At 43.5% G+C, this 24553-nt stretch overlaps 1 protein-coding gene across 3 annotated transcripts in view; it reads left to right on the top strand.

The window, feature by feature from the left end:
* The first annotated feature begins 223 nt into the window (after positions 1-223).
* RAB40B (RAB40B, member RAS oncogene family) overlaps positions 224-24553 on the top strand; it is a 105069-nt gene continuing 80739 nt past the window's right edge. Inside the window, exons 1-2 of one of the 3 annotated variants that reach the window (XM_083148355.1) lie at positions 224-340; positions 20009-20299. In XM_083148355.1, the coding sequence (XP_083004481.1) occupies positions 20158-20299 (142 nt within the window). In that variant the 5' untranslated portion in view covers positions 224-340; positions 20009-20157. Of the gene's footprint in view, positions 341-12847; positions 13002-20008; positions 20300-24553 lie in introns of those variants that run through there. The other 2 variants (XM_083148356.1, XM_083148354.1) reach the window with 2 other exon arrangements.

The raw sequence follows: 24553 nt of genomic DNA, 5'->3' as shown, positions 1-24553 counted from the left end.
ATTAAGGCTGGTTACACAGAAAAAATGAATGCATCTGCTTATCTTTGTGCTGAATAATAAATAGCTCCATATATCCTTTATGTAAACAGAGAGCAGATGGCAATGTTGTTTTGATTTTATTACAGAGATAAACACATTATTAACCACTAGAGGTCCCCACAATAGTGTTCTCCATTTATGTAACCTGGGGTGAAAAGTAATAGGATGAGAGATTCAGAAATTGAGGGACGGGTTCACCGCAAGAACTCCCAGCCAGACCAGCTACCACGAGGATGCCAGCAGCAAGGTCCAGGAGCTGCCTGTGAACTATGAAGCCATGTGAGGAGGACACCAGGGGAAGGTGAGCTGCTACTATGGGCTGGGGAGGGCCATGGCTGAGTGCTGAGGAGGGTGGGGGCTGACACAGAAGGCTGGGAAAGTGGGCTAACACTGAAGGCTGGGAAGGGAGGGCTACCACTGAGAGCTGGGGAGGGGGGTGCTGCCACTAAGGGCTGGGGATGGAGGTGCTGCCACTGAGGGCTGAGGTGGGTGTAGTTGCTGACAATGAGGGCTGGGAAGGGGGATTCTGCCATTGACAAATTCAAATGTTTTTATGTTTGTATGCTGGGGATTGGGGTGCTGTCACTGGGGGATGGGGGGGGGGGTGCTAATACTGAGGGTTGGGGAGGGGTGGGTGCTGCCACTGAGGGCTGGGAAGGGGGTACTACCACTGAGGGCTGAGGAGGAGGTGGGTGCTGGTTCTGGAGTGCTTGAGGGGTGGGGGGCACTGTTACTGAGAGCTTGGGAGGGGGTCTAGGGACTAGGCGGGATTTAGATCTAAGCTGCAGAGGTGTAAGGTTAGGTTAGGCTTGGGGAAGGAGAGCCTATGGGTGGTAGGTTAGATTTAAGCACCAGGGTACGGGCGTTATGTACGGTAACGTACTACTAGCGGGGAGAGTTAGGCTTATGCTGTGTGTGTGTGTGTGGGGGGGGGGGGGGGGGGTTTAGGCTAAGGCTGTGAGGAGGGATGGTTAAGGGGGGGCAGGGGGAAAGGTAGGTACAGTATGCTTATCTGACCCCTGTTGCGATTCCCTCCTTCAGGGTGCGGCATTAAGATTCAGAACACTGCCCACCCCAGCACCCCAGCGCTGCCGGACCTCTGTATGTAACCCATATATATGTAGCTTCACACACACACACATACATTTGAAACCCTCCCTACCATAAAATTCCTGCGATTGCCCTTGCTTGGGCAACTGTCCCCCCCCCCCCCCCCCCGCAAATGCAGCCAGCTCCCACCCCTTACATCCCGCAGCCTCTCATATTGCTGCTGTGGCCGGACACACCATGCTCCTCCAAGTCAAGGCCTTCAACAAGCCCTGAGTTCCCACAGCTGGTCCCTGCTCAGTAACTGCAAATAGGCTGATTAGCATACCTACTGTGTGTTATGACCCTTTGTCCTTTCTGTGTTCTGTCCTTCTGTGTTCTGGGGGCGCAGGAAACTTTTTTGGCTTGGGGGAGCAAATTTTATAGTTACGCCACTGGTGAAACCTGTGTGTTTTGGGGGGTTTGTTTGTCTGCCAGAGGCAGGAGAAATCTGATTCCACATAAGCTGCGTCTTGAGCCGGATTATCAGGGATAATTGAATAGCCCCCAGGTTCAGGTATCAAGAGACCCACAAACAAAGTGAGTGTAATATACAGAGTATATTTCAGAACTTTCAAGTGAGGCCGTAATTAAGAGGGACATGTAGTCATATAAATATACAGGACAAACCTAGTAAAATCCATTCATTTTAAGGAAACCAGAGAGCCTTTGTACTTTGGTAAACGTTTATTCATTATAGCAAAGCTGGAAAGTAAAAGTCAACAACCATTGGGTCCAATTCAGACCTGTTTGCTGTGCTGCGAATTTGCAGCACAAGCAATTATCAGACTACCGCGCATGCGTACAGTACATTGTGCACATGCGCGAGCCATCTGTAGGAAGGCAGCCTAGTCTTTGCAGGCTGCTCACAGAGTGATTGACACCCTGCGGGTGTTTTGGGGCACTAACCCTGCATTTTCTGAGAGTGCCCCAGAAAACTCAGGCATCCCGCAGCCATTGGTAGAGAGGACCAATGACGTTGGTGAGTGATTTTTCTCTTGTGTGCATGGCTGCAATTGCATTTGCAGTTGTGCACAGAGTCAGATAGGGGGAGCTTGGAGGGGCGGTGCTGTGAGCATGCCTAAATCAGGTCATTTTGTATGTTAGCCCTTACTACAAGTAGATGCCACTGCAAACAAGGAGTGATATTAGTGTAAAACTCTTAAGCACACAGTGCAAACAAGTAATGAAACAGTGGCCAACGACTTACCAATTTAAACGAAAATACTTAAATTAATCAATGGATTGAGGTGACATGAGGGCTGTGGCAGTTGTGTGTAAATCAGTGCCAGACTTCCCACTAGGCATGTGCCTAAGGGTTGGCACCTTCTGGGGGCGGCATGGCAGCTTCCTTCCTTGCATGATGCAGGGAGAGGCGCAGCTGGAGCTGGTTAATACATGGGATCTACAGGCAGTGTGGGGTTCCAATTCTCATTAGAGGAGGGGGAGGCTTATTACATTTTATACTAAGGGGAGGCAAATTCTGTTCTATGGGGGGGGGGGGGGGGAGGGGAACAAAATGACAAGAAAATGATAAAAAAAAATTCTTGGGCGGGGGGCTAATAATGTTGTGCCTTGGGGTGGCCAGACTCCTAAATCCACCTATGGTGTGAAGTGCCTCACTACTGTAACTGAGGAGGCGCTGTCAGTGCATACAGAGTCTCCAAAGGTAGCCCTGCATCTCCAGGAATGCTGGCAACACCCACAAAGCATGCTTATCTACCTTCCCGGAATGGCCGGGATGGTCCCGAAAATCAGAAGGGTGGGCAAGACTCCTGCATTTAGCGGAGCCCCCCGCATCCGCACCCCCTCCCCCTGCCGGTGAAATACCGGCATGCGCAGCTCTTCCGAGAGGGGGCGGGCCTGAAATGACATAAATCACGTAATTTGGTACCACTCCCTCCCCTAAGAGCCACAAATAGCGGTATTTACCAAGATGGGGATGGGGCTTAATGATGACAAGCCCCGCCCTCGGAAAACTGCAGAGAGTATCCTCACCAGGATTCTCCCGGATAGGAGACTATAAAAGTAGTGTTGTAAAATGGGGGCTTCCAGTGGGGCCACGTGCCTCGATATTAAGCCACTTCCCCAGATCAAGATAAATGTGGCCTTTCCACAAGGCCTCACCCCTTCACATGAGGCATCATCCCTTTTTAATAAGAATGCTCCTGATGCGAATGTGGGGGTCTATTTAACACACAGGGTATAACTGAACCACGAACCTGGTACTACTTCCTTCTGGGTGCTGCAGCACATCTGTTCTGTGACTGTTGCTTGTTCCATCTTACTATGGATTTATACAATAAATACCACGCTCAGTGAACCCCATATTATACAGATTACCATATGAGCTGTATGGGCATTTAAGTACTCTTCTATATTTTGGAAGCTGTGTGGTTATAAAAAAAGGCTAGATGCTTATATAGTCAAATATTTGTAGAACCCACAAATATAATAATAAGTATAAGGGATTATTTGAGGACATAGAGGTACAAAAGAAGGACAGTGAGTATTATATATCCCTTATAAAGACTTGAGGATATACAACTTGCTCATTCCCATATGGTGAATTTCAAGTTGAGTCATACACACTATATATTAGCTGTATGAATAAACTAAAACCTGCATTCTCAGGAAGTGGTCCACTTAGTGCATGTCTCCCAGACAAACACATGTTATGACCCTATTTATTATTATTATTTATTAATAGTTTCCTATATAGCACATACATATTCTGCAGAGCTTTACAGAGTATAGCTGAACATTCACATCAGTCCCTGCCCTAGTGGAGCTTACAATCTATGTTCCCTACCACATGTACACACACACATAGACATTCTAGGGTTAATTTGTTTGGAGCCAATTAACCTACCAGTATATTTTTGGATTGTGGGAGGAAACCGGAGTACCCGGAGGAAACCCACGCAAGCACAGGGAGAATATACAAACTCCGCACAGTAAGAGCCATGGTGAAAATCGAACCCATGACCTCGGCGCTGTGAGGCAGTAATGCTAACCATTACACCATCCGTACTGCCCTACACATATAAGTAGTACAGCCTATTTTAACTAGTTGCTTGCTATTATCGTTTTATAAAAAACTATTGTAAGGACAATAAGATGACTCTCAGTGTTGCTCCCCTGTACAGAACTTCGAGTAGCCAGATCTGTAATTAGCACTTAGTAATCAGCCACAGTGTACAGCATCATTGATACCAAAGTCCAACATAATACATAGTATTACAAAAGGTATGGAATGGGAACATGTATAGCTTGATCCAAGAGGAATACAGACAGAAAAAGCAGGTTTTAGATCCAAATGGTCAGATGCTAGTGAAGGCATGATATAGGTACCGATTCAGGCCTGTTCCCTGTGCTGCAAATTTGCAGTAGAAGCGATTATTGGATGACAGCGCATGTGCACGGTATGCTGTGCGCATGTGGGAGCCATTGGTATGAAGGCCACCAGAGGTAACTCAGCGGTTTCTGGGAGTGCCCTAGAAAACGCCAGGCTTCCCCAGCTGTTGGGAGGGAGGACAGCCGACTTCATCAGCGACCTCCTCTGCTGTGCTGTCATCTGGTAATCGCTTGCGCCACGATTCGCAGCACAGTGACTGAATCAGGCCCATAAAAGGCAGCCTTGAGAGTCAATCAGAATAAGATCCTACATATATGGGGACCATAAGGTTTCCCTTGCTCATCATAAGGGGGTTATGAGCACCACTCAGTATTTAGCAAACAATAGCAAACTTACCTTTCCTCTGTTTATGACAGCACAATGCTCTGAGTGTGTCTTTATCCAAGCAGGCATGGTCACTTGGTCACAGCTCCTTTCTATTAATAAGGCCCACAAGATATCATAGTGGCCCTGCTTATTAATGGCTGTCCTTCCTGATTCCTGCTCGCTTGTCTCTCACTGGGACAATAAGGTGGTGGCAACATTAAGTGAAAAAAAAAAAAAAAGAGTATAACCTTCTGTCTGTAACGTAATAAATTATATGATTCCCAAGAGGCCAGGTTTGGCAACATTAATATGACACAACTTGATTTCCAGTTCAAAAAGGTATGCATATACATCATATGTAACCAGGAGACAAAGTGAATAGTAAGAAATGGCATGATGGCAAGAGAAATGCAGTGAATTCCAGGTTACAGAATGTGCAGGTTGCACATGTCCCATTTATAACTAGAGAAAGAGAGTGTTACTACATCAATAAAGGTCCAACACCAGGGGTGGATGGCGAGCCACCTACAGTCCACCAGCCTGGACCACTAATGCTTAGCAACACATGTTTGAGTCTGGGTGAGGAAAGACAAGTTATTATATATAACCCTAAAAGTGCCAGCCCAGCAGCATATAGAAGCTAGGCTTTACAGGCCATGCTCTTTTCATACCAGGTCTGGAAAGCGGACAATACCACTAGTTTTGGTGTAATTTCAGAAGCATATAGCAGAGGCATTGAGAGAGATGGTCAGAGGAGGTGCAACCACGCTCCTTCTACTATAAAGTAGTGGCAGTCCTTGTTTCCTAGCACGGCGCCAGCGATTTTTATCTCAAGCATCGGGACCTAAAAAATCGCGTTGATCGTATCGCATGCAACCAAATCGCATGTGATGCGATCGACGCGATCAACGCGATTTTTACATTGGAATCAATGTAAAATGGTCCCTGAGACCCAATTTTACATTGGGCCCAATGTAAAAAGCCCCCGAAACCCCAATTTTAATTGCATACCCCCCTCATGGGTGAAATGCCCCCATTGTTAATGCCACCCCATGATGAATGCCAACCCGAAGCATGGCGAGCGCAGCGAGCCCGCGAGAGGCGGCGGTACGCATCCTCCGACCTTTTCATACCCCCACTATCCACGTCGTCGTGGAGTTGATTTTCTAAAGTGTGGCGAGCGCAGCGAGCCACCGAGTCCGAAGCGTTGGCGAGCGCAGCGAGCCCCACGAGGGGATGCACATAACTTCACAGGTATATGCGTCCCCTCACGGGGCTCGCTGCGCTCGTCACGCTTCGGGCTCGGTGGCAACCGTTTGGGGAAGGACCTTTTCTATTCCAACATGACTGTGCCCCTGTGCACAAAGCAAGGATTATAAAGACATGGGGTGAGATGCAGCAAAGAGTTAAGTGGGGTCAAACCTCCATTTTTTGGAGGCTGTGTCATGGTCATCATATGCACCATGCATCAATGCGGTGGGCAATGCCAACTTCAGATCAGCATTGCCCTATAGAAGCCTAATCGCAAGAAAATTACGATGCTTTCTGCATCCCACCCATGGTTTGAGTTTGGGATGAATATCCTGCACAAAGCCGTGACTTAAACTCGATCAAGCATCTTTGGTATGAAATGGAACGGAGATTGTGAGCCAGACCAATATCAGTGCCTTACCTTATAAATGCTCTACAGAATGAATGGGCAAAAATCCCACAGAAGCACACCAAAATCTTGTGGAAAGCCTTTCAAGAAGTTGGAAGCTGTTATAGCTGCAAAAGTGAGACCAACTCCATATTAAAGTATATGTATATTAATACAAGGTCATTACAGTACCAGTTGGTGTAATGGTCAGGCATCCGAATACTTTTGCCCATATCTGATTGCTTACTCTAGGCTGCTTCGCCTCTTTTCCTTTTTACACCAGGTCTCTTGAATATCAATCCCATGTGCATAGAGCAGATCTTCATCCAATAAACAAGAGAGGCTATCTTGCTTTTGCATTCCTTGTGGTTCTCTAAGCTAATTAAAGGCTGGTCTCTATATAGCTTAGAACAACTGGCAACTCTAATTATTCTTGTAGATTATTTGCAGACTCATCCATTTTTACATGAAGACAAGAGACATCAGGAATGTCACAGCTGCCAGTCACCTAGTCTAAGACCATTGGCTGCTGTAAGGAACTACTAATTTAACTGAAAAGTCTGTAAAAGTGATATATATATATATATATATATATATATATATATATAATGTATTGTATTTTGGTTTAATTTATTTTAGATGTAACCATTTACATATGGGACATAAGATTACTTTGTTGGCTGTTTGTAATTATAAGGCATGTAATAGTTCTTCTGGTTCATTTAAAAAAAAAATCGACTTTTGACATTTTGTTAACTTAATCACCTCTGTGTGACTTACCCAATTCTCTCCGTATGCTTGGTGTGGTACTCATCATCATCATCATCATCATCATCTGTGTGCCACCCTTACATGGTGGTCATGGACAAGATCCAATGATGTGCAAAGGCAGGTGTTTGAAAAAATGCTGCAAAGTAATAATGCTTAAAAAAATAGAAATGTTAATAATTTATTTTTATTAATTAGCTATATGCAAAGTGAATGAACAGAAGATAAATCTAAATCAAATCAATATTTGGGGAGAGATGTAATAGGGTGCGATTTTTATGGTCAGGGCAGTTACATTGTGGAACTGTCTACCTGGGGAGGCGATGTTGGCAGACATATTAAATACATTTAATATAAGGTATGACAAATATCTATGGGGTAAAAAAAATCCAGGGTACAACCAATAATCAGAAATTGTCCAAAAATTAAATCAGAAAACACAATTTATATGTGGGGATATAACAAATAGACCATACCCTCGAACCAAAGGTTGAACTTGATGGACATAAGTCTTTATTAAGCTTTAACTATTATGTAACTATGTAAGTAATGTGCGCAGGCATCGCATCGGTCGCGTCAGGGGCCATGTTAATGCACGCGACCGACGCAATGCCCCCGATTTTGCCTGAAAATGGACCTGATTTCAAAGGAAATCGGGTCCATCGCGGGCATCGTGTACCTTAACTTTAAGGTACACGATGCCCGCGATTGTGGCCGTTCTAGGAAACAAGTACCAAAAAAATAAATGTTGCCACGTTGGCCCACTGAGAGCGAGCAGAGACGTGGGGGAAACGTTTTATGCAAGTTCCCCAAGCCAAAGCATTCATCCCTGTGGCTGGTCAGCCTGGGCAGGGACCCTGGATGAGTGCCCTCCCCCCCTCCAGAGTTACACCTCCCCAGGCTGAAGCCCGGGGCTGTCCCTGGGTTCATGGGCACCAGTCTGATGTTATTGTAAATGAAAGATAAACCTATTGGGTCCTGCTGTGGAACTACGAGTCCCAGCAAGCCTGGGCTGCATACTTGGTCTTGGAGAACCACAAGTACCAGCATGTGGCCCATTAATGGGCTTGCTGGGACTCTTGGTTCCACAGCACAACCAATAACAAAAAAAGACACTGACACAGCCGATAAAATAGAACTTTATTTCATACATAGCTCACTCATACCAACTTGATATGAAGATCTGTCCCCTTGTCCAGTAGAAATCCAAGTGCTGGGTACCTGTGGAAGGAAACCATATTCACCACTTTCTATGCGTGGATTGCCCTTCAGTCACTCAAGAGAAGCCACTGCAAATTTTGTTTACTCTCTGTGGCTCCTCCCCCCAAATAGCGCTATTGGTCACCTGTTCACAGTGTACACGCTACTCTAATTTGGGGTCCATGTCAACTGGTGTCAACATTGACACCAACAAAAAAACCCTCATGGCTACTTTTTTATGTGTCTACCTTTTTCATGTCGGCCTTTTGCTAGTGTCGACCTTTTGTCAATGCCAACATTTTGCATGACGACCTATTGATTGTCTATTTGACACTGTAGCCCATACCCTTTAAATCAAGGGACATGACAAACACTTATTGGAATGAGCTCAGCTGGAATACACTAGCGCAAAGTCAAATAAGGCTAGCTACAATAGATTCAAGAGTAAATAAAAAGTTTATTATAGTGAGTGACATGGCATACTTTACTGGCAATACTTAAAATGACAAAGTCTTAAAATTAGCATTGTAGCTGGTATGATCAGCTTACTCAGTAAACTTAAATTTAAGCTAGGAATGTGTTCGCATTCACCTGTTCTACCAACTGGCCCCAGAAGGGCAGTGCACCCAATCTGCAAACACAAATATTTTTCTGCCCTTGTGAATTCCAAGCAAAGATGCGCATGAAGGCAAATGTAAAAGGCCCAAAATATCTAGTAGGCTCAGAGAGCTGATCTTGCAGCTTAGTGGTCTGAGTTATGACCACAGAACATGTGTTGTGTCTGACGACGTACAAGAGTGAACATGCTTTGATTAATCTGCGGTCTGATCCTCAGTGAAGTCCTTAAGGATATTGTTTAATATAGCCAGGAAATTAAGCTTGAAGAGATCCCCCAGAGGGAAGTGTAGGATACATAGTCTATTTTGGGGTGTACTGTATAATAGAAAAGCCTGGGGTAACTTTGCAGCAAATGCAAGAGTTCAGTGGGTGGGAAGTTTAGGAAGCACTTAATGGAAGTGTCTAGAGTTATCACCTATCCGGGTTTACTCCAGACAGTCTGGTAATCAAGACTGGCGTCCGTAGTCCAAAGGGGTGGCATTACCATGCTATACAATGCATACCTCCCAACTGTCCCACATACCGCGGGAATGTCCCGGTCTTTGGGCGGGGGCTGGCCGCAGTTGGCCACAAATGGGAGTCCCCCCTGTAATCCGGTAAATAGATGCTGTGTGCATGCACACAGCATCTATTCCCACAGCAAAGAGGCTTGAGGCTAGCCAGCAGCTCACAGAGCCATTGGTCAGGCCCCCAGAGTGGCAAAAACGGAGCGTGGCCTCGTGGGAATGATACACTTTTTAGGCCATGCCCCTTTGCGGATAATCCACACACCCTATTTCCAAACACAAGCTTTTGGTGCGCGTGGCTATCCCTCCTTGCTGGCTAGAAAAGTTGGGAGGTATGTACAATGTCCGTGATTAGGCAGGTGGGCAGCTGCTTCCAGTCCATTTGCAGCAGAACCGGGCCCCTGACAATGCTGGCCAGGCCGCGGCTTCTGTGATATAGGTGGTAAGTGGCAGTTTCTGCACCTGCACAAATTGGCGATTGGACCAGAGTAAAAATGCCCAAGGGAGGGCTGCTGCGCACGCGCAGCCACTGAAGCTCCTCCCATGTGCATTTGAGGAGCAGTAAATCAGCATTCAAAGCTCCACCTGCATCCCCGGTCAGTGTTTGTCATACTCCAGTATCTATCCAACGCTGCCTGCAGCGAACAAGTACTGCACAGCACGGGAGCCGGCTGGCTGGCAATTCTGACTGCCTTGACAGTCAGTAAGCAAACATTACTTCAATTGTTTCTTGTATTAAGCATGCTGCCTACTTGTGTATATTTATAACAAGGAACAGCTGCAAAGACACATAATATCCAGTATATATTTATTGCAGCTTAGTGCCAGCAATTGGCGATTTCAACACAACTGCACATGCACGCCGCCGCAGTGTGCATGCGCAGGGGATCAAACTGGTCACATTGTGGAAGATGGGTAATGGGGTGGGCCAATGGGAGGGCTGTGGGTGTGTCAAGGGGTGGGCCACTGTCCGAGAATCTCTCAACACAAAGGGGGTAACCCTAATCATGGCAGATACCAATGACATTCCTATTTCACACATTTATATAATTGTTGTACTTTTATATATTCATTGCAATTTGCGTCATTAGTGCATATAGCGTATGGGTTCTACATCCCTACATGGCATTGGCCTTATTGCCTCCACATCTCATAATCATAACTGAATATTTTCAGCTCCAGGCTCACGAGGCCCTTTATCCGACCCTGGAAGTGAAGATTCTGCATGATTATAATGTTTTCCCCATGGTAATGTTTTGCATACCTCCCAACTGTCCCACTTTCCACGGGAAAGTCCAGTTTTTGGGGGACGTTCCTGCGTCCCGCCCAGGGCCAGCACTGTCCCGTTCCGGGGTGCAGCTGGAAGTCCCCGCTGCCACCCGCTGGGCAGCGGTGAATAGGCGCAGTGCGCACATTACTGGGGGTACTACGATGGTAAACTCTCGCCTCATGCTGGTGGCCCTTATCCCTCTAACCCTGCATTCGATTATGTGTGTCCCCCTCTGCTGCCTCTTTTAGCCTGCAATCCAGGTCCCACAAGCTTCCCGGACGTCTGCAGTCTAAAAATGGCGTGGAGGAGACACACACACCATACCTCTAGCGTCAGTCAGAGGAGCGCAACGCACCCAGCACTACCTGGGAGTGTGGATTCTGGTAGCGATGGTTTGTTGTTTGAAGGGAACCCCTGGGCTATGAGCATGTAAAGTATCCACTCCCCACCCGGGCAATGAGCATGTGTCCCCTGGCAATGAGCATGTAAGACCCCTTGGCAATGAGCATGTAAGTCCCCTGGCAACGAGCATGAAAACCCTTCTGACCTCAAGCATATAACCCCCCTGGCAAAGAACGTGTACCTCTCCCTGGTAATAAGCACGTAACACCCCCAGCAATCAGCATGTAACATCCCATGGGACCGAACATTTAATTTCCTCTAACAATGAGAATGTAAGTCCCCCCCCAGCAATGAACATGTAACATGCTCACCCCATGGCAACAAGAATGAAACCCTTGGCAATGAGCATATAATCCCCTGTGGCTATGAGAATGACATTTTAGTGTGTGGCATTATGTTTAAAGGTCATTTTGGTGTGTGGCATTATGTGTAATGGGCATTATGGTGTGTGGCATTATGTGTAATGGGCACTACAGTGTAAATTTTGCAGATCGCCTTCGACGTGCACTGTCCCCACTGTGTGTGTGTGTGTGTGGGTGGGGGAGGGTTTGGGGGGGGGGGAATTAATTATTCTGAAGCATATATATATATATATATATTATATAAGTCATCTTCCATTTAGTTTGCATTGATGTCCAGTTGGCAGTGATAAACACGACCAGTAGGTGGTAATAGACATGCCCAGTAGGCGGTGATAGAATGCAGGAGGGTAGGCAACACATAGTAGCCATGGGGAAGCATTGGCATCACCCCCATGCATGGCCATGACAACACGGCTTACCCACCCCTTTCTATATCAGCTATAGAGAGCCCTACAGCAGACCAATGCTAATTTAGTGATTATACCTACATATAAAATTTTCCTATTCGTTAGTAGCTGATGGAAATAAACACACACACAAAAAAAGGCTAAATTAGATGCAGATCCCTCTTTCTTTTTCCTGAATGGAAATGATTATTACTATTATTATAACAGTTTATTTATATGGCGCCATGAGGATTCCGCATCGCCTAACAAATGCAAAAGCAGCTCGTATTTTCCCTGCATTCAAAAAATCAAATAAATGCATGCATGGTTTGTTTCTTCCTATTGATTTGCTCTAAACTCTGAATCATCCCATCATCTCAAGATCACCTCTGACTTGCGTCTCCACTAACCTGGTCCCATCTGCGGAATACTTAATAATAGAAAACTTTAGTGTTTTTATTTATGTAAGCCAAGTATACTAATTTTAATTCAGGTAGGTCTTATAACATTGCTAGTTTAACCAACCGATGTCCATAGCCACAATGTGACATTGCTTATGTCTGCTAGATACTTCTCCGAATCCCTACATTAAGCACTGTATGATGATCAGGTGTTACACAGGTCAGACACGGGATATGTCAGGTAACAGGTTACTATGGACTCGGGTTGGCTATTGCGCATGCTCAGAGACTACCGCGCGCGTTTGTAAACAACGGAAGCCCCTCCCAGATCCCGCCCATCAGTTTATTGTGTGCCGCCTTCTTTCCCTTACTGAGAGGCGAACTGAGAGTGGGAGAAGGCACCGCCTTCTGAATGATGGATGGGCCGTGGAACCAATTGAAGAAGACTGATCCCATAGCAACTGTCGTTCAGACCAATCAGTGACGTCTGTGGGCGAGGTTTGCGAGCTGTCATCCTGAGCTGAGTTCCCCACGTCTGGCAGTCAGATCGGCTTGCGCTTGATACGAGCTAGGACAGCAGCACGGCGGTGTATTCAATAGGTGTGTATTGCATACTGTAACACGGCGAGCGCTATCTATAGCTGTGTGGGGCTAGGCCGGCCATTCCTTTCTATCTATCTATCTATCTATCTATCTATCTATCTATCTATCTATCTATCAATCAATCTATCACAAGGCTTACTGTGGGGGCGGTGGTTGAAGTGTGTATTGCATTTTATTATCACCTTGCATCTGTGTGTTGGGTAATAGCTGTGTATTACATATTATATTCACCATATAGCTGATTCTGTGGGTGGGATGTGTATTACACTCAGTATGCACCCAATAGTGTGCATTAGGTGTGTTGGTGTAAATACACCCTATAGAGATATGTGTGTGTGTCTCTATATGCATCCCTTAGGTGTGTGGTGTATGAGGTTATTTATATATATATATATATATATATATATATATATATATATATAATATATATATTCACCGTGTGTGTGTGTGTGTGTGTGTGTGTGTGTGTGTGTGTGTGTGTGGTGGGGGGAATATAGCATTTTACACTCACACTATAGGAATGTGAGGTGAGGTGTGTATTATGTTCTGTATAAGCCCTGTAGGTGTTCGTGGTGTATATTATATATTAAATGCACCTTATAGCTGTGCATGTGAGGCTTGTCTATTTTATATGGTAGATGCATGTATATGAGTCTGGGTTGTTTTATTACATTTTATATGCACCATATAGTTCTGTGTATTACTATGCACCATCTAGCTGTGCATGTGGGGGGTGGGTGTGTATTATTATATATAGGCACCCTGAAAGTGTGCGTGCTGTGTGTCAAATTCTATGTTTTATGTGTGTATTATTTATCCCACACAAGTAGTATATTATGTATTAGCAATGTTTAGGCTGTGTGCGTGTATTATATACTGGGTGTGTGTTGGGGAGCTTTATATTTAATATACTGGATTCCTATCCCGTAACTTTTTGTATTATAAACCGCATGACACTGAAGCTCATGCTAGTTACTGTGTGCATCCTGTAGCAGTTCAGAGGTTAGTGTTCTGTATTACGTGAATCCTAGTTTGCACCATATAGCTGTGGGATGTTTTATGTTGTATCATGGGGATACAGTCACTAGGTACAGTGTCACATAGTCACATACATTAGATCGAGCACTGGAGGTAAACAGGGTTTAGATTGACGCATGAAATAAGATGACATGGCTAAGGTAGATAAGGTTGAAAGGTCGACGAGTTTTTCTCTTTTTATTCGAGCTGACTTATTCCGAAATATATACCCTACCACCAGGGAGTGAAGGGACAATATAATAGCGCACGCGGTACACTGATACTGTGTCCATGTCGTTGAAATTCGTGCCAAACCCCCCCCTGTGAAGTGCATGTCGACCTTTTGACTGTCGACCTTCACATTGTTGACCTTCTGACCCCATCAGCCTTAGCAATGTTGACCTATTTCATGTGTTGACCTAAGCCCTATTGACCTTTAGCGGTTGACCTAATGTATGTGGACCTTCATAGTCTCAATCCTATGACCCCTACCCGTGTCCTGTATGCTGTATATTCTAGCTGCTTGTAGGTGGCTGTGCATTGTTTGCCCCTGTGTGGGGACCAGAGATGTATGTTATAAATCAGGAATGTCCAACGTTGGCCCTCCAGATGTTGTGAAACTACACATCCCAGCATGCTTTGCCACAGTTTTGCTATTAGAGAATGCTAAAACTATTGCAAAGCATGCTGGGATGTGTAGTTTCAAAACATCTGGAGGGCCAACGTTGGACATGCCTGTTATAAACTATATGTAGCCTATGGCTATATAGAGGTGAGGTACTTACATTTAGAAACTGTGCAGCGGTGGGTTATTCTATATCAGAGACCAGCATTGGTTAGGGGTAAGATGATTGCTGACAACCCACGGTCTCTTTGTTAATGCTCACTGAGAGCACAGTGTCTGTCATGAAGGATTCTAGGGGTGATATTTTTGTTCAGGTCTACTCGTGTGTTTTATAGTGGCAAAACCAACATTTAAAAATATGGGCAGACTCGCAAAAAACAAGCCTTTATATCAAATAATATGGTACTTCCTCATTTTTGCGGCCACCTCTTACGCTACAGAACTTACATACTGGTGCTGCTAAGCATCATCGTCCTCTCGCAGGCTTGCTTCGCGTGCCACAACTGCAATACATGGTGGCGTGGACACAGGAGGGTGGTGTGACCGTACCTTTAGTTGTTGGACACAGGTGGCCAGAACTCAGCAATTGCTTTCAGAATAGCTGTGAAAGCATCCTCCGCTCCAAAGCTTTTGCGCCACATAAATTCAGAGAGATGTTTGGAGGTGGTGGCATTTTCTCATTTGCCGGTAAATTTATTTTTGCTGCAAAAAAAGTCACAGCATCCTCCTCAGTTTGTGGTAAATTAAATATAGTAAACCTCTTTTACCTCAAAAAATGCCTCTAGAGCAGATTTGTAATGGTTCCCTCGCCAAAGATCCTTATGTAGCGCTTAAGTAGCGGCTAACGTAACTGGCGTAGCAGTGGCCTAAAGATGAGGAAGGAACAAAAACATTTGCAGCAATTTCCTTCATAAATACTTATATCTGCATATTTTGTATCACCTAAACCAGGCATATCCAAACTAAGGCCCTCCAGCTGATGTGAAACTACAAGTCCCATCATGCCTTGACACAGTTTTGCTATGAAGGAATGTTCAAACAATGGCAATGCTTGCTGGCATGTGTAGTTCCACAACAGCTGTAGGGCCACAGTTTGGACATGACTGACCTAAACATATTACTGAATGACTGCAGCAGATATCTCCGATACCTTCTGTGATCCTCTATTCCTGCTAGAAGCTGCAAACCCCATAGGTTTATGGCAATGCTGCCAGATTAACCAATTTCCAGAATGCGAAGTCTCCTGTAGCCTATGGCTACATTCTGCATTTGCAGCCGGCAGAACGTTCCCCCAGAACCCTCTATGGAAATGGCAGCTATGCATGTACCACACGTGCGCAGTAGTACCACTGATTACAGGGATGGGCTCCTGTCAGAGTCCTTGTCCCTGCAGGTGCTCATCGATACACTGGCCCGTTATAATCACATATTGCAATGTTATCCTGGGAGCTAATATTGGGTACACATCACAATGATTATGCAATTAATGATAAAAGAACCCTTCAGTTTGCAACATTTAACCAGTATGTTGGCCATACACTAGATTAACTTTCATTCAACAATCTTACTAGTTGGTTGGTTGGTTGGGCGGAAGATCTGGTACTGGATGGGAGCAAAAAGACAATCATCCATTTGATCACAATCCCAGGAAAATGGACAAAAACATTGATTCAAATTGTTTAAATCAAAAATATACAACTACAGTACTTACCTTGTCTGAGCGGTTTTGTCCATTTCCAGATTTTGGGATCAAATTACTGAATTACAAATGACATTTGCTCCCATCCAGTGCCAGCATAAGTGTAAGGGGTGATTACATAAGCCTGATTACAAACTAGGTTATGTTGTCTGATCTGGCAAATCGGATAAGCATCATTCACATAGGTGCATATCGGGCAGTGTGTGTGCTGTGTATTTGTATTTTTTTCAGCTGTTTACAAATTTTATGTATCTACTAGTAGTGTGGAAGTGGGGCTTGCAACATATATTCTAATGGTGTTCATATATAAATTATACCCTATAACTTAATATGCAGTGTTAAACAGATAAAAAAATGGGTATGCACTGCGATATTATTTTGTAAGCAGCTCAATAGGAACAAAATACAATTGAAATACAGTGAGCGCTAAAAATGTTGAATAAATTAAAGAAAAGGTAAAAGAATGCAAGAAATGCACCTACCTTCTGTCCCTACCTCTACATCTGTTGGCAGCACAAGTAGTAATGGTGGCAGCTGGATGTAACACCTCGCGATGCCAACGGATATCTAGAGGTATGGACAGAAGGTAGATCCACGGACTCACTCACTCTTAAAAAGAGTTGTAAACATTGATTTACCTGCTTATTTTATACTAACAGTTTTTTTTGTTTACCCCAAGGGTGCATTTCTTGCATTCTTTGACCTTTTTCTTTTCTAGTGCTTACTGTATGTATGTATGTATGTATGTATGTGTATATATATATATATATATATATATATATATATATATATATATATATATATATATATATATATATATATATATATATATATATCTATATCTCTCTCTCTCATACATACGGAGGAACCGCCACTCCCAAACGCTGTGCTGGATACAGATGCCCCGGTGCCTTCCTAACGTTGGGACTGCATGCATACAAGATAACAGTGCTGCCTCTCTGTTATATATATATATATATATATATATATATATATATATATATATATATATATATATATATATATATATATATATATATATATATATATATATATATATATATATATATATATATATCTCTCTATAGATATATAGATATATATATATATATATATATATAGATATACGGCGTAGACGGCACTCAAAACGGGGATTTGTAATCCAGGTAAATAAGCTCACACCGCAACAAGCGGACAAATAAATAGTCAAAGTTACATATAAAAAAAATAAAGAAAATATATCTTTTAATCTATGGAAATGTAGAGTAACTAAGCAATACCAAAAGGTCAATTTATGAGGACAGCCATGCCCGACTGTTCATTAAGCCCGTGTGGGGTAAGGGTACCCAGACGGGCAATCCATCGGGCCTCACATTTAAGGAGCATGACTTAAGAACCTGTGCCCGTTAGGGGTGGCAACAGAAAAGTCATGCTCCTTAAATGTGAGGCCCGATGGATTGCCCGTCTGGGTACCCTTACCCCACACGGGCTTAATGAACAGTCGGGCATGGCTGTCCTCATAAATTGACCTTTTGGTATTGCTTAGTTACTCTACATTTCCATAGATTAAAAGATATATTTTCTTTATTTTTTTTATATGTAACTTTGACTATTTATTTGTCTGTTTCTTTTTCTGTCATTGATTTTTTGTGTACTGTACGCATAACACATCTGCACGGTAGCACTTTTATTAGTCACTTTATACGAATGACCCTTTTTTCATTATCTATTTGAGTGTGGTTTATATATCAGCACTATTGTGCTGTCTTCTATTATTCTGTATATATTGAATCATTTTGAATGTACTTTTTGATATTTTTTGATGTAATTTTTGTATTACTTTGTATCATCTTGTAAATATACGGCACCATATACGCTTGTCATTCCACTTTGTTATGACAGAGCTACCATGGTGATGGGTGATGTCATGTTGTTGCGCCCCCAGGGGAGGTGTGTCTGTTTGGCGTGCTGACCTGTCTCGTTTGACGCTGTTAGCGCGCTTGGCTGGTACACACCCCTTTGGACGCTACTTGCACTGGGTATTTAAGGTGTGTGTTATTTTATGTATGTTAACCTGATGACAATATCGATGTGATATTGAAACGTTGTTGAATAAAGCTGATTTTCTTCACGATCGTGGTTGGAGTGCTGCACATCTTTTGTCGCTATATATATATATATATATATATATATATATATATATATATATATATATATATATATATATATATATATATATATATATATATATATATATATATATATATATATCTCTATATATATATATATATATATATATCTCATATAACTTTAGTGAAGTTGAGGCACATATAGTCAAAAACTGTGAAGATGAGGTGTGTATTAAAGTATTTATAAAATTCTGGTTGCCAGCCTGTCAAAATGACGGAACAATATATCAGTAATGTCCGCATCGGTGGTAATGCGTGCCTGAATGGATCAACACATGAATTGCTTTGTTTGGTACCATCTAGTGGCGCCCGGTACTCCAAACACGTGAATTCCCCTATGCATTAGCCTTTTATTACATAGGGTATCTTTGTAGAAGTGGTTTATATACAGTAGGTTCTCTAGTCTGAAAGGACACCCAACAATGTATTATGACAAAAAAAAATGTAGAGTATCCTCTGTATAGAGGTGTGCATAAACATTTTCTGCTATAGCATTATATCAGTAAGTTTCATGCACACATAAGATTCTATTGAAGACGTTATCCAAGTGATAGTGGCCAGGAAACATTAGTTTGGGGACCGCACAGTCTTACTTTGTGGCTTATAGTGGTTGCTCTATCTGCTTCACATTCTAGTCATATGGCAGAGATTTCCCTTATGAACAAATTTAATAAGGTTGAAGCTGTATAATGTATTTGTTCCTCGGGATTTGAATTACCTTGCTCTGTCTGTGTGTACTTTTGGCCTCTGGGCAGTATTCAATGAGAAAAATTCGCCCTGTATTATGGCGAATTTGTGCTTTTTTCGCCTTGGACGGAGCATTTTGCTCTCCAAAAGTGAGCAACCCTATTCAATGTGAAATATTCGCCGTCTTTTTAAGTGATTTTTGCCGGAGCGCTCGAGCCGCTCATTAGATATTCATATATTCACTGCATCCAATCATTACATATGCACGATCGGGTGCAGTGATTACTGGGTCCCCCGCTGGCTATAGGGGGGGCAGCTTGTGCTGCCTGGGTCCCAGGGAGCCCACCTCCCCTCCCCATATGTTCTGGGGCAGCCAGGGAGACTTTAATCTCTCTGGCTGCCACCGTCCCACGGCTCCCTGCCAGCTCCCTGCCGCGGACGCTTGTCCGCTACAGGGGTTAAGACTCGCCGCGAGTGGCGGCGAGTCTTAACCACATTGAATACAGGGAGCAGGAGTGGCAGCGAGCCCTCCGGAACAGGGCGAGTGCATGGCGAGAGAAAAAATCTCTCGCCATGCACTGCGAATTTTTTTCATTGAATACTGCCCTCTGAACTGTGGGTGTTCTGTACAATTTTATAATATTCGATATTTCATAGATTTTTTTCTTGTTACATTGGTGAATGTTCATTTCTTATGTGCATTTTAGCTGCATTGCTGATATACTTTTTGTTATAACCTTTGTGGTAGTACTTTAGTGATATCCTGATTTCTTATGTTTTTGCTCAGGTATTAACCTACCTTCCTCTGGTCTTCCAGTTTGCTTAGGATTCTGGGTATGTATCTTTCCTTTACTCTGTCTCTGCAACTCTGGATCCAGTTTACCGCATAATGGGTTGACGGAGCCCCATAATCTGTAATCTCTCTCGGGGAGGAGAATGACCCACAGAGTTAGCCCAGTCAAAGCCTACGACTTCCTTCTGAAGTTTCTGCTTGTTGGGGACAGCGATGTTGGTAAAGGGGAAATTCTGGCCAGCCTGCAGGACGGATCCACCGAATCTCCATATGGTTACAACATGGGTGAGTTGTTGTTGTTGTTGTTGTTGTTTCTTTTTTTTTTTTTTTTTGTTATTGTAGTATTTCAATAAATGTTTCTCCAAAATACTTCCTGTTTTCTCAGTTTGATCAAGCCTATCCAATAACAGAAAGGGATGTAGGGGGTTATTCAGACCTGGTTGCATGGCTGTGAATCCGCAGGCCAGGTGATAATGAAATTACTGTATGTCTCGTAGTTTACAAGCGTAAGACCATCCTGCAATAAAGTTCTACTATTTTTTTTTAATCATCTCTGGCTGTATACAAGTTGATTTGACAGAAAGCCGGTGTTTGTGGGTGGTAACTGCCTGTTCTCTGGGATTGTCAGTAAAAACACAAGCATGCCCAGCTGTTTGAAGGGAAGTCAGCTCCAGCCCCGATCAGCCTGTTTCCATTGCAGCTGCCAGGTCCTGGGCTACACACAAGTGGCGCACAGTGGGGAAAAAAATCATTTGATGGTGAGCGACTTGCATATGGATTTGCTGCTGATCGCAGGCCTGCAGTATTTTCACAAGCTTAGCACATCAATTTGCAGTCTTGGACAGGTTAGGATTTTACTCTTTACTGGGTGGCGATAAACTGATGGCAGGGCTCTGCAGATTAGCAGTCCAGCGATCAGGTCAGAATAACCCCCATAGTCTTTATTATGTAATTGAAAGTAACCAATGTTCTTTTTGGTACTTGTGTATTATCACGGCGCCCATGATATTAAGTCGTTCAACTTATAATCGCATCGCATCGCATTCCATCACATGCCATACACCCAATGCACAGCGATGTGATGCGATTTTAAATTGTATAAGCCCCCTATACGACTTTTAATTGTATAAGTACCCTAATGGGGGTTTACAATGTTAAATGCACCCCCACGCCACCCCCACTATGAACGCCAACCTGAAGCGCGGCGAGCGCAGCGGTATGCGTCCTCCGACCTTTTCATACCCCCAATATCCACGTCGGCGTGGAGTAGATCTTCTTATATAGTGTGGCGAGCGCAGCGAGCCGTCGAGCCTGAAGCGCGGCGAGCGGACGCGTATTACTTTACATGTATTCCGCGTCCGCTCGCCACACTATATAAAATCAACTCCACGCCGACGTGGATAGTGGGGGTATGAAAAATTCGGAGGACGCGTACCGCCGCCGCTCGCCACGCTTCGGGTTGGAGTTGATAGTGGGGGTGCTTTTAACATAGTAAGCACCCATGACGTTTAATCATCTAATAGGGAGCACGGTACTTGTGGACAATCACGGCTCCCACGATATCCATCGCATAGTAAAAAATCGCATCAGAAATGAATCCAAATGCATTGAAATTAGTATCAAACATGTTCAATGGCCCCCAAATGTCATTTTTCAGGCTGTACCACCCCCACTATCAACGCGAACCAGAAGCATGGTGAGGGGCGGCGGCACGCGTCCTACGACCTTTTCGGTACGCGTCCTACGACCTTTTCATTCCCGGGCTTCACAGGTGTCCGCTGCGCTCGCCAGCTTCGGGCTCAATGGCTCGCTGCGCTCGCCACACTTTCTATTCTCATCTCCACGCAGACGTGGATAGTGGGGGTATGAAAAGGTCGTAGGACGCGTACCGCCGCCCCTTGCGGGCTCGCTGCGCTCGCCACGCTTCCGGTTCGCGTTGATAGTGGGGGTGGTACAGCGTGAAAAATTACATTTGGGGGCCATTGAACATGTTTCGATGCATTTCTGTTAAAAATCGCATGCGATCGCATGCGATGTGATTACATGCGATTTAAAAAACTGTATAAAAACGGCAAAAATCGCATGCCACTACATATGGCATGCGATGGGAGCCGTGAAAGTTCACAAGTACCGGGAGCACTTTTAACATTGAAAACCCATTAGGGTGCTTATACAATTTTAAATCGCATACCATTGTATATGCGATACAATGCGATGGTATACAATTTTAAATTGTATAACATCACCTGCCATTGCGCAACATCGCATCGCATACCATCGTATGCCTTATGGTCTGCGATGCGATGGGTGCCGTGCTAGTACGCAAGTACTTTCTTTTTTTATTCTGTTTGTCTAAAAGTTGTCATTCTTGGGTTAAAGTACTCTATCATTCTCTGATAGGTCAGTGTTTAAGTGGCAGAATTGAGCCAGTCAAAAAAAAAACAAATGCTTTTATAGTTCAGGTAGGTTTGTAGGTTACGGTAATTGTACCCTAGGTCTTTATTCACACTGTTTGCTATTCTATTTCTGATTTATTCCGGAAATATTATAAAATTATGTGTATATGCACATTCATTCTCATGCGTACTTGTCACCCAAGCCAAACTACTAGTTTGTGTTGCCCAAACCAATTATGTCTCCTTCTTGTCTCTTTCCCAATGAATTGATGGGTAAACCAATGACTCCGTTACAGGACATCTGCACTTCAAAGGCAACTAACTGAATGTAACTTGTACTGATTAAATCTGTCCCTCTTAAAATGAAACCTAAATGCATATGGTATTGTCATTTATGGGTGGGATCATTTTTACAGTTGTGTCTACCTAAACATGAACGTAGATTTGTTACAGATCTTTTTGCTTTTGACGTTTGAGTGTCTCTGTATATACGCACTGTTTCAGCAGTCACGTGAGTGATACTAATGTAATTTCATCCAAGACCTCTTTGAGTAGACTATGGGTGAGATTTAATAGGATGAGATATTCAGAAAGTGAGCGATTTGGGAAGAAATCTCCAGTTTTTTTTTAAAGCGGCAATCATTTACACTGCAAAACCAGTTTGATTTTGCAGTGTAAATGATTGCCGCTTTAAAAAAACCTGGAGATTTCTTCCCAAATCTCTCACTTTTTGAATATCTCATCCTATTAAATCTCACCCTATGTATTGACATATTACAGTCGATATGCTGCATTTAAACTTTTAATTATAGATTGGGCAGGGGCCCATTTTTGACTTGTCATCTTAGTAGGTGTCAGAATAGCATTGTGATGTAATGGAGCCAGTTGCAGGTTAATTTCTGTGAACCCCTAAACGTGTGCCTTTTAGTTTGAATCTTAATTACATTCAGTTATGATGTAGCCCCCTAGTCAGAAGGCTGGTGGCGAGAAGTTGGTTTGCAGTACTGAAAGGGGTTGATGTACTGCAGGTGAGGCAGATGTAAAATTTATAGAGAGAGTTAGATTTGTGTGAATTATTTTGTTTTTGTGCAGGGTAAATACTGGATGCATTATTTGTACACTACAATTTAGATTTCAGTTTCAACACACCCCACCCAAATGTAACTCTCTGCACATGTTACATCTGCCCCACCTGCAGTGCTAATAGAGAGAGAGAGAAAAGCGTGTCCTTAACGGGTGCACCTAATAGGTCCTTACAAATAAAATTTAACTTTTAATAGACATTTATTAAAACTCAAGCGAAATATGACAAACACACAAATAACATTGACATGTGAATACAAAGGGAAGGATAGGTGTGTTTATTTAAAATCGGTGGCCTACTCGTATCGCACTATTATGTATAGCAGGTTTATCTCAAAAACCACGTTTGCATCTGCCCCTTGAAGGGTTAATAAAGACAGTACCACATCCGTGTATTATGTCATGTCTTAAGTCTTGGATAGTGTCTACATATATGAATCCCCAGATCAAATAAATTGTCTTGAATCAGATAAGATTCAAGACAATTTATTTGATCTGGGGATTCATATATGTAGACACTATCCAAGACTTAAGACATGACATAATACACGGATGTGGTACTGTCTTTATTAACCCTTCAAGGGGCAGATGCAAACGTGGTTTTTGAGATAAACCTGCTATACATAATAGTGCGATACGAGTAGGCCACCGATTTTAAATAAACACACCTATCCTTCCCTTTGTATTCACATGTCAATGTTATTTGTGTGTTTGTCATATTTCGCTTGAGTTTTAATAAATGTCTATTAAAAGTTAAATTTTATTTGTAAGGACCTATTAGGTGCACCCGTTAAGGACACGCTTTTCTCTCTCTCTCTATTAAAACTGTCCTTTAAGTGTCCGTGGTCGCACACCTCCCAAAACAAGATTTGGTTAGCTATATGCTCAATCACAATACATAGGGGGGTCCACAATCTCCTCCTATAACAAGGGGGATCCTGTGCGGATGACCACCCCCTCCTTTTTCTTCCACCTGCAGTGCACAGGGTTTTGCCCATTTTGAGAACAGATTTGTACTGAGATCAGATCTGAATAAGGGCCGTTGTGTATGTGTTTGTAT

Source organism: Crinia signifera, chromosome 6 (assembly GCF_055691185.1).
Source record: "Crinia signifera chromosome 6, ASM5569118v1, whole genome shotgun sequence".
Lineage (NCBI taxonomy): Eukaryota > Metazoa > Chordata > Amphibia > Anura > Myobatrachidae > Crinia > Crinia signifera.
This window is presented reverse-complemented; position numbering and strand designations above follow the sequence as displayed.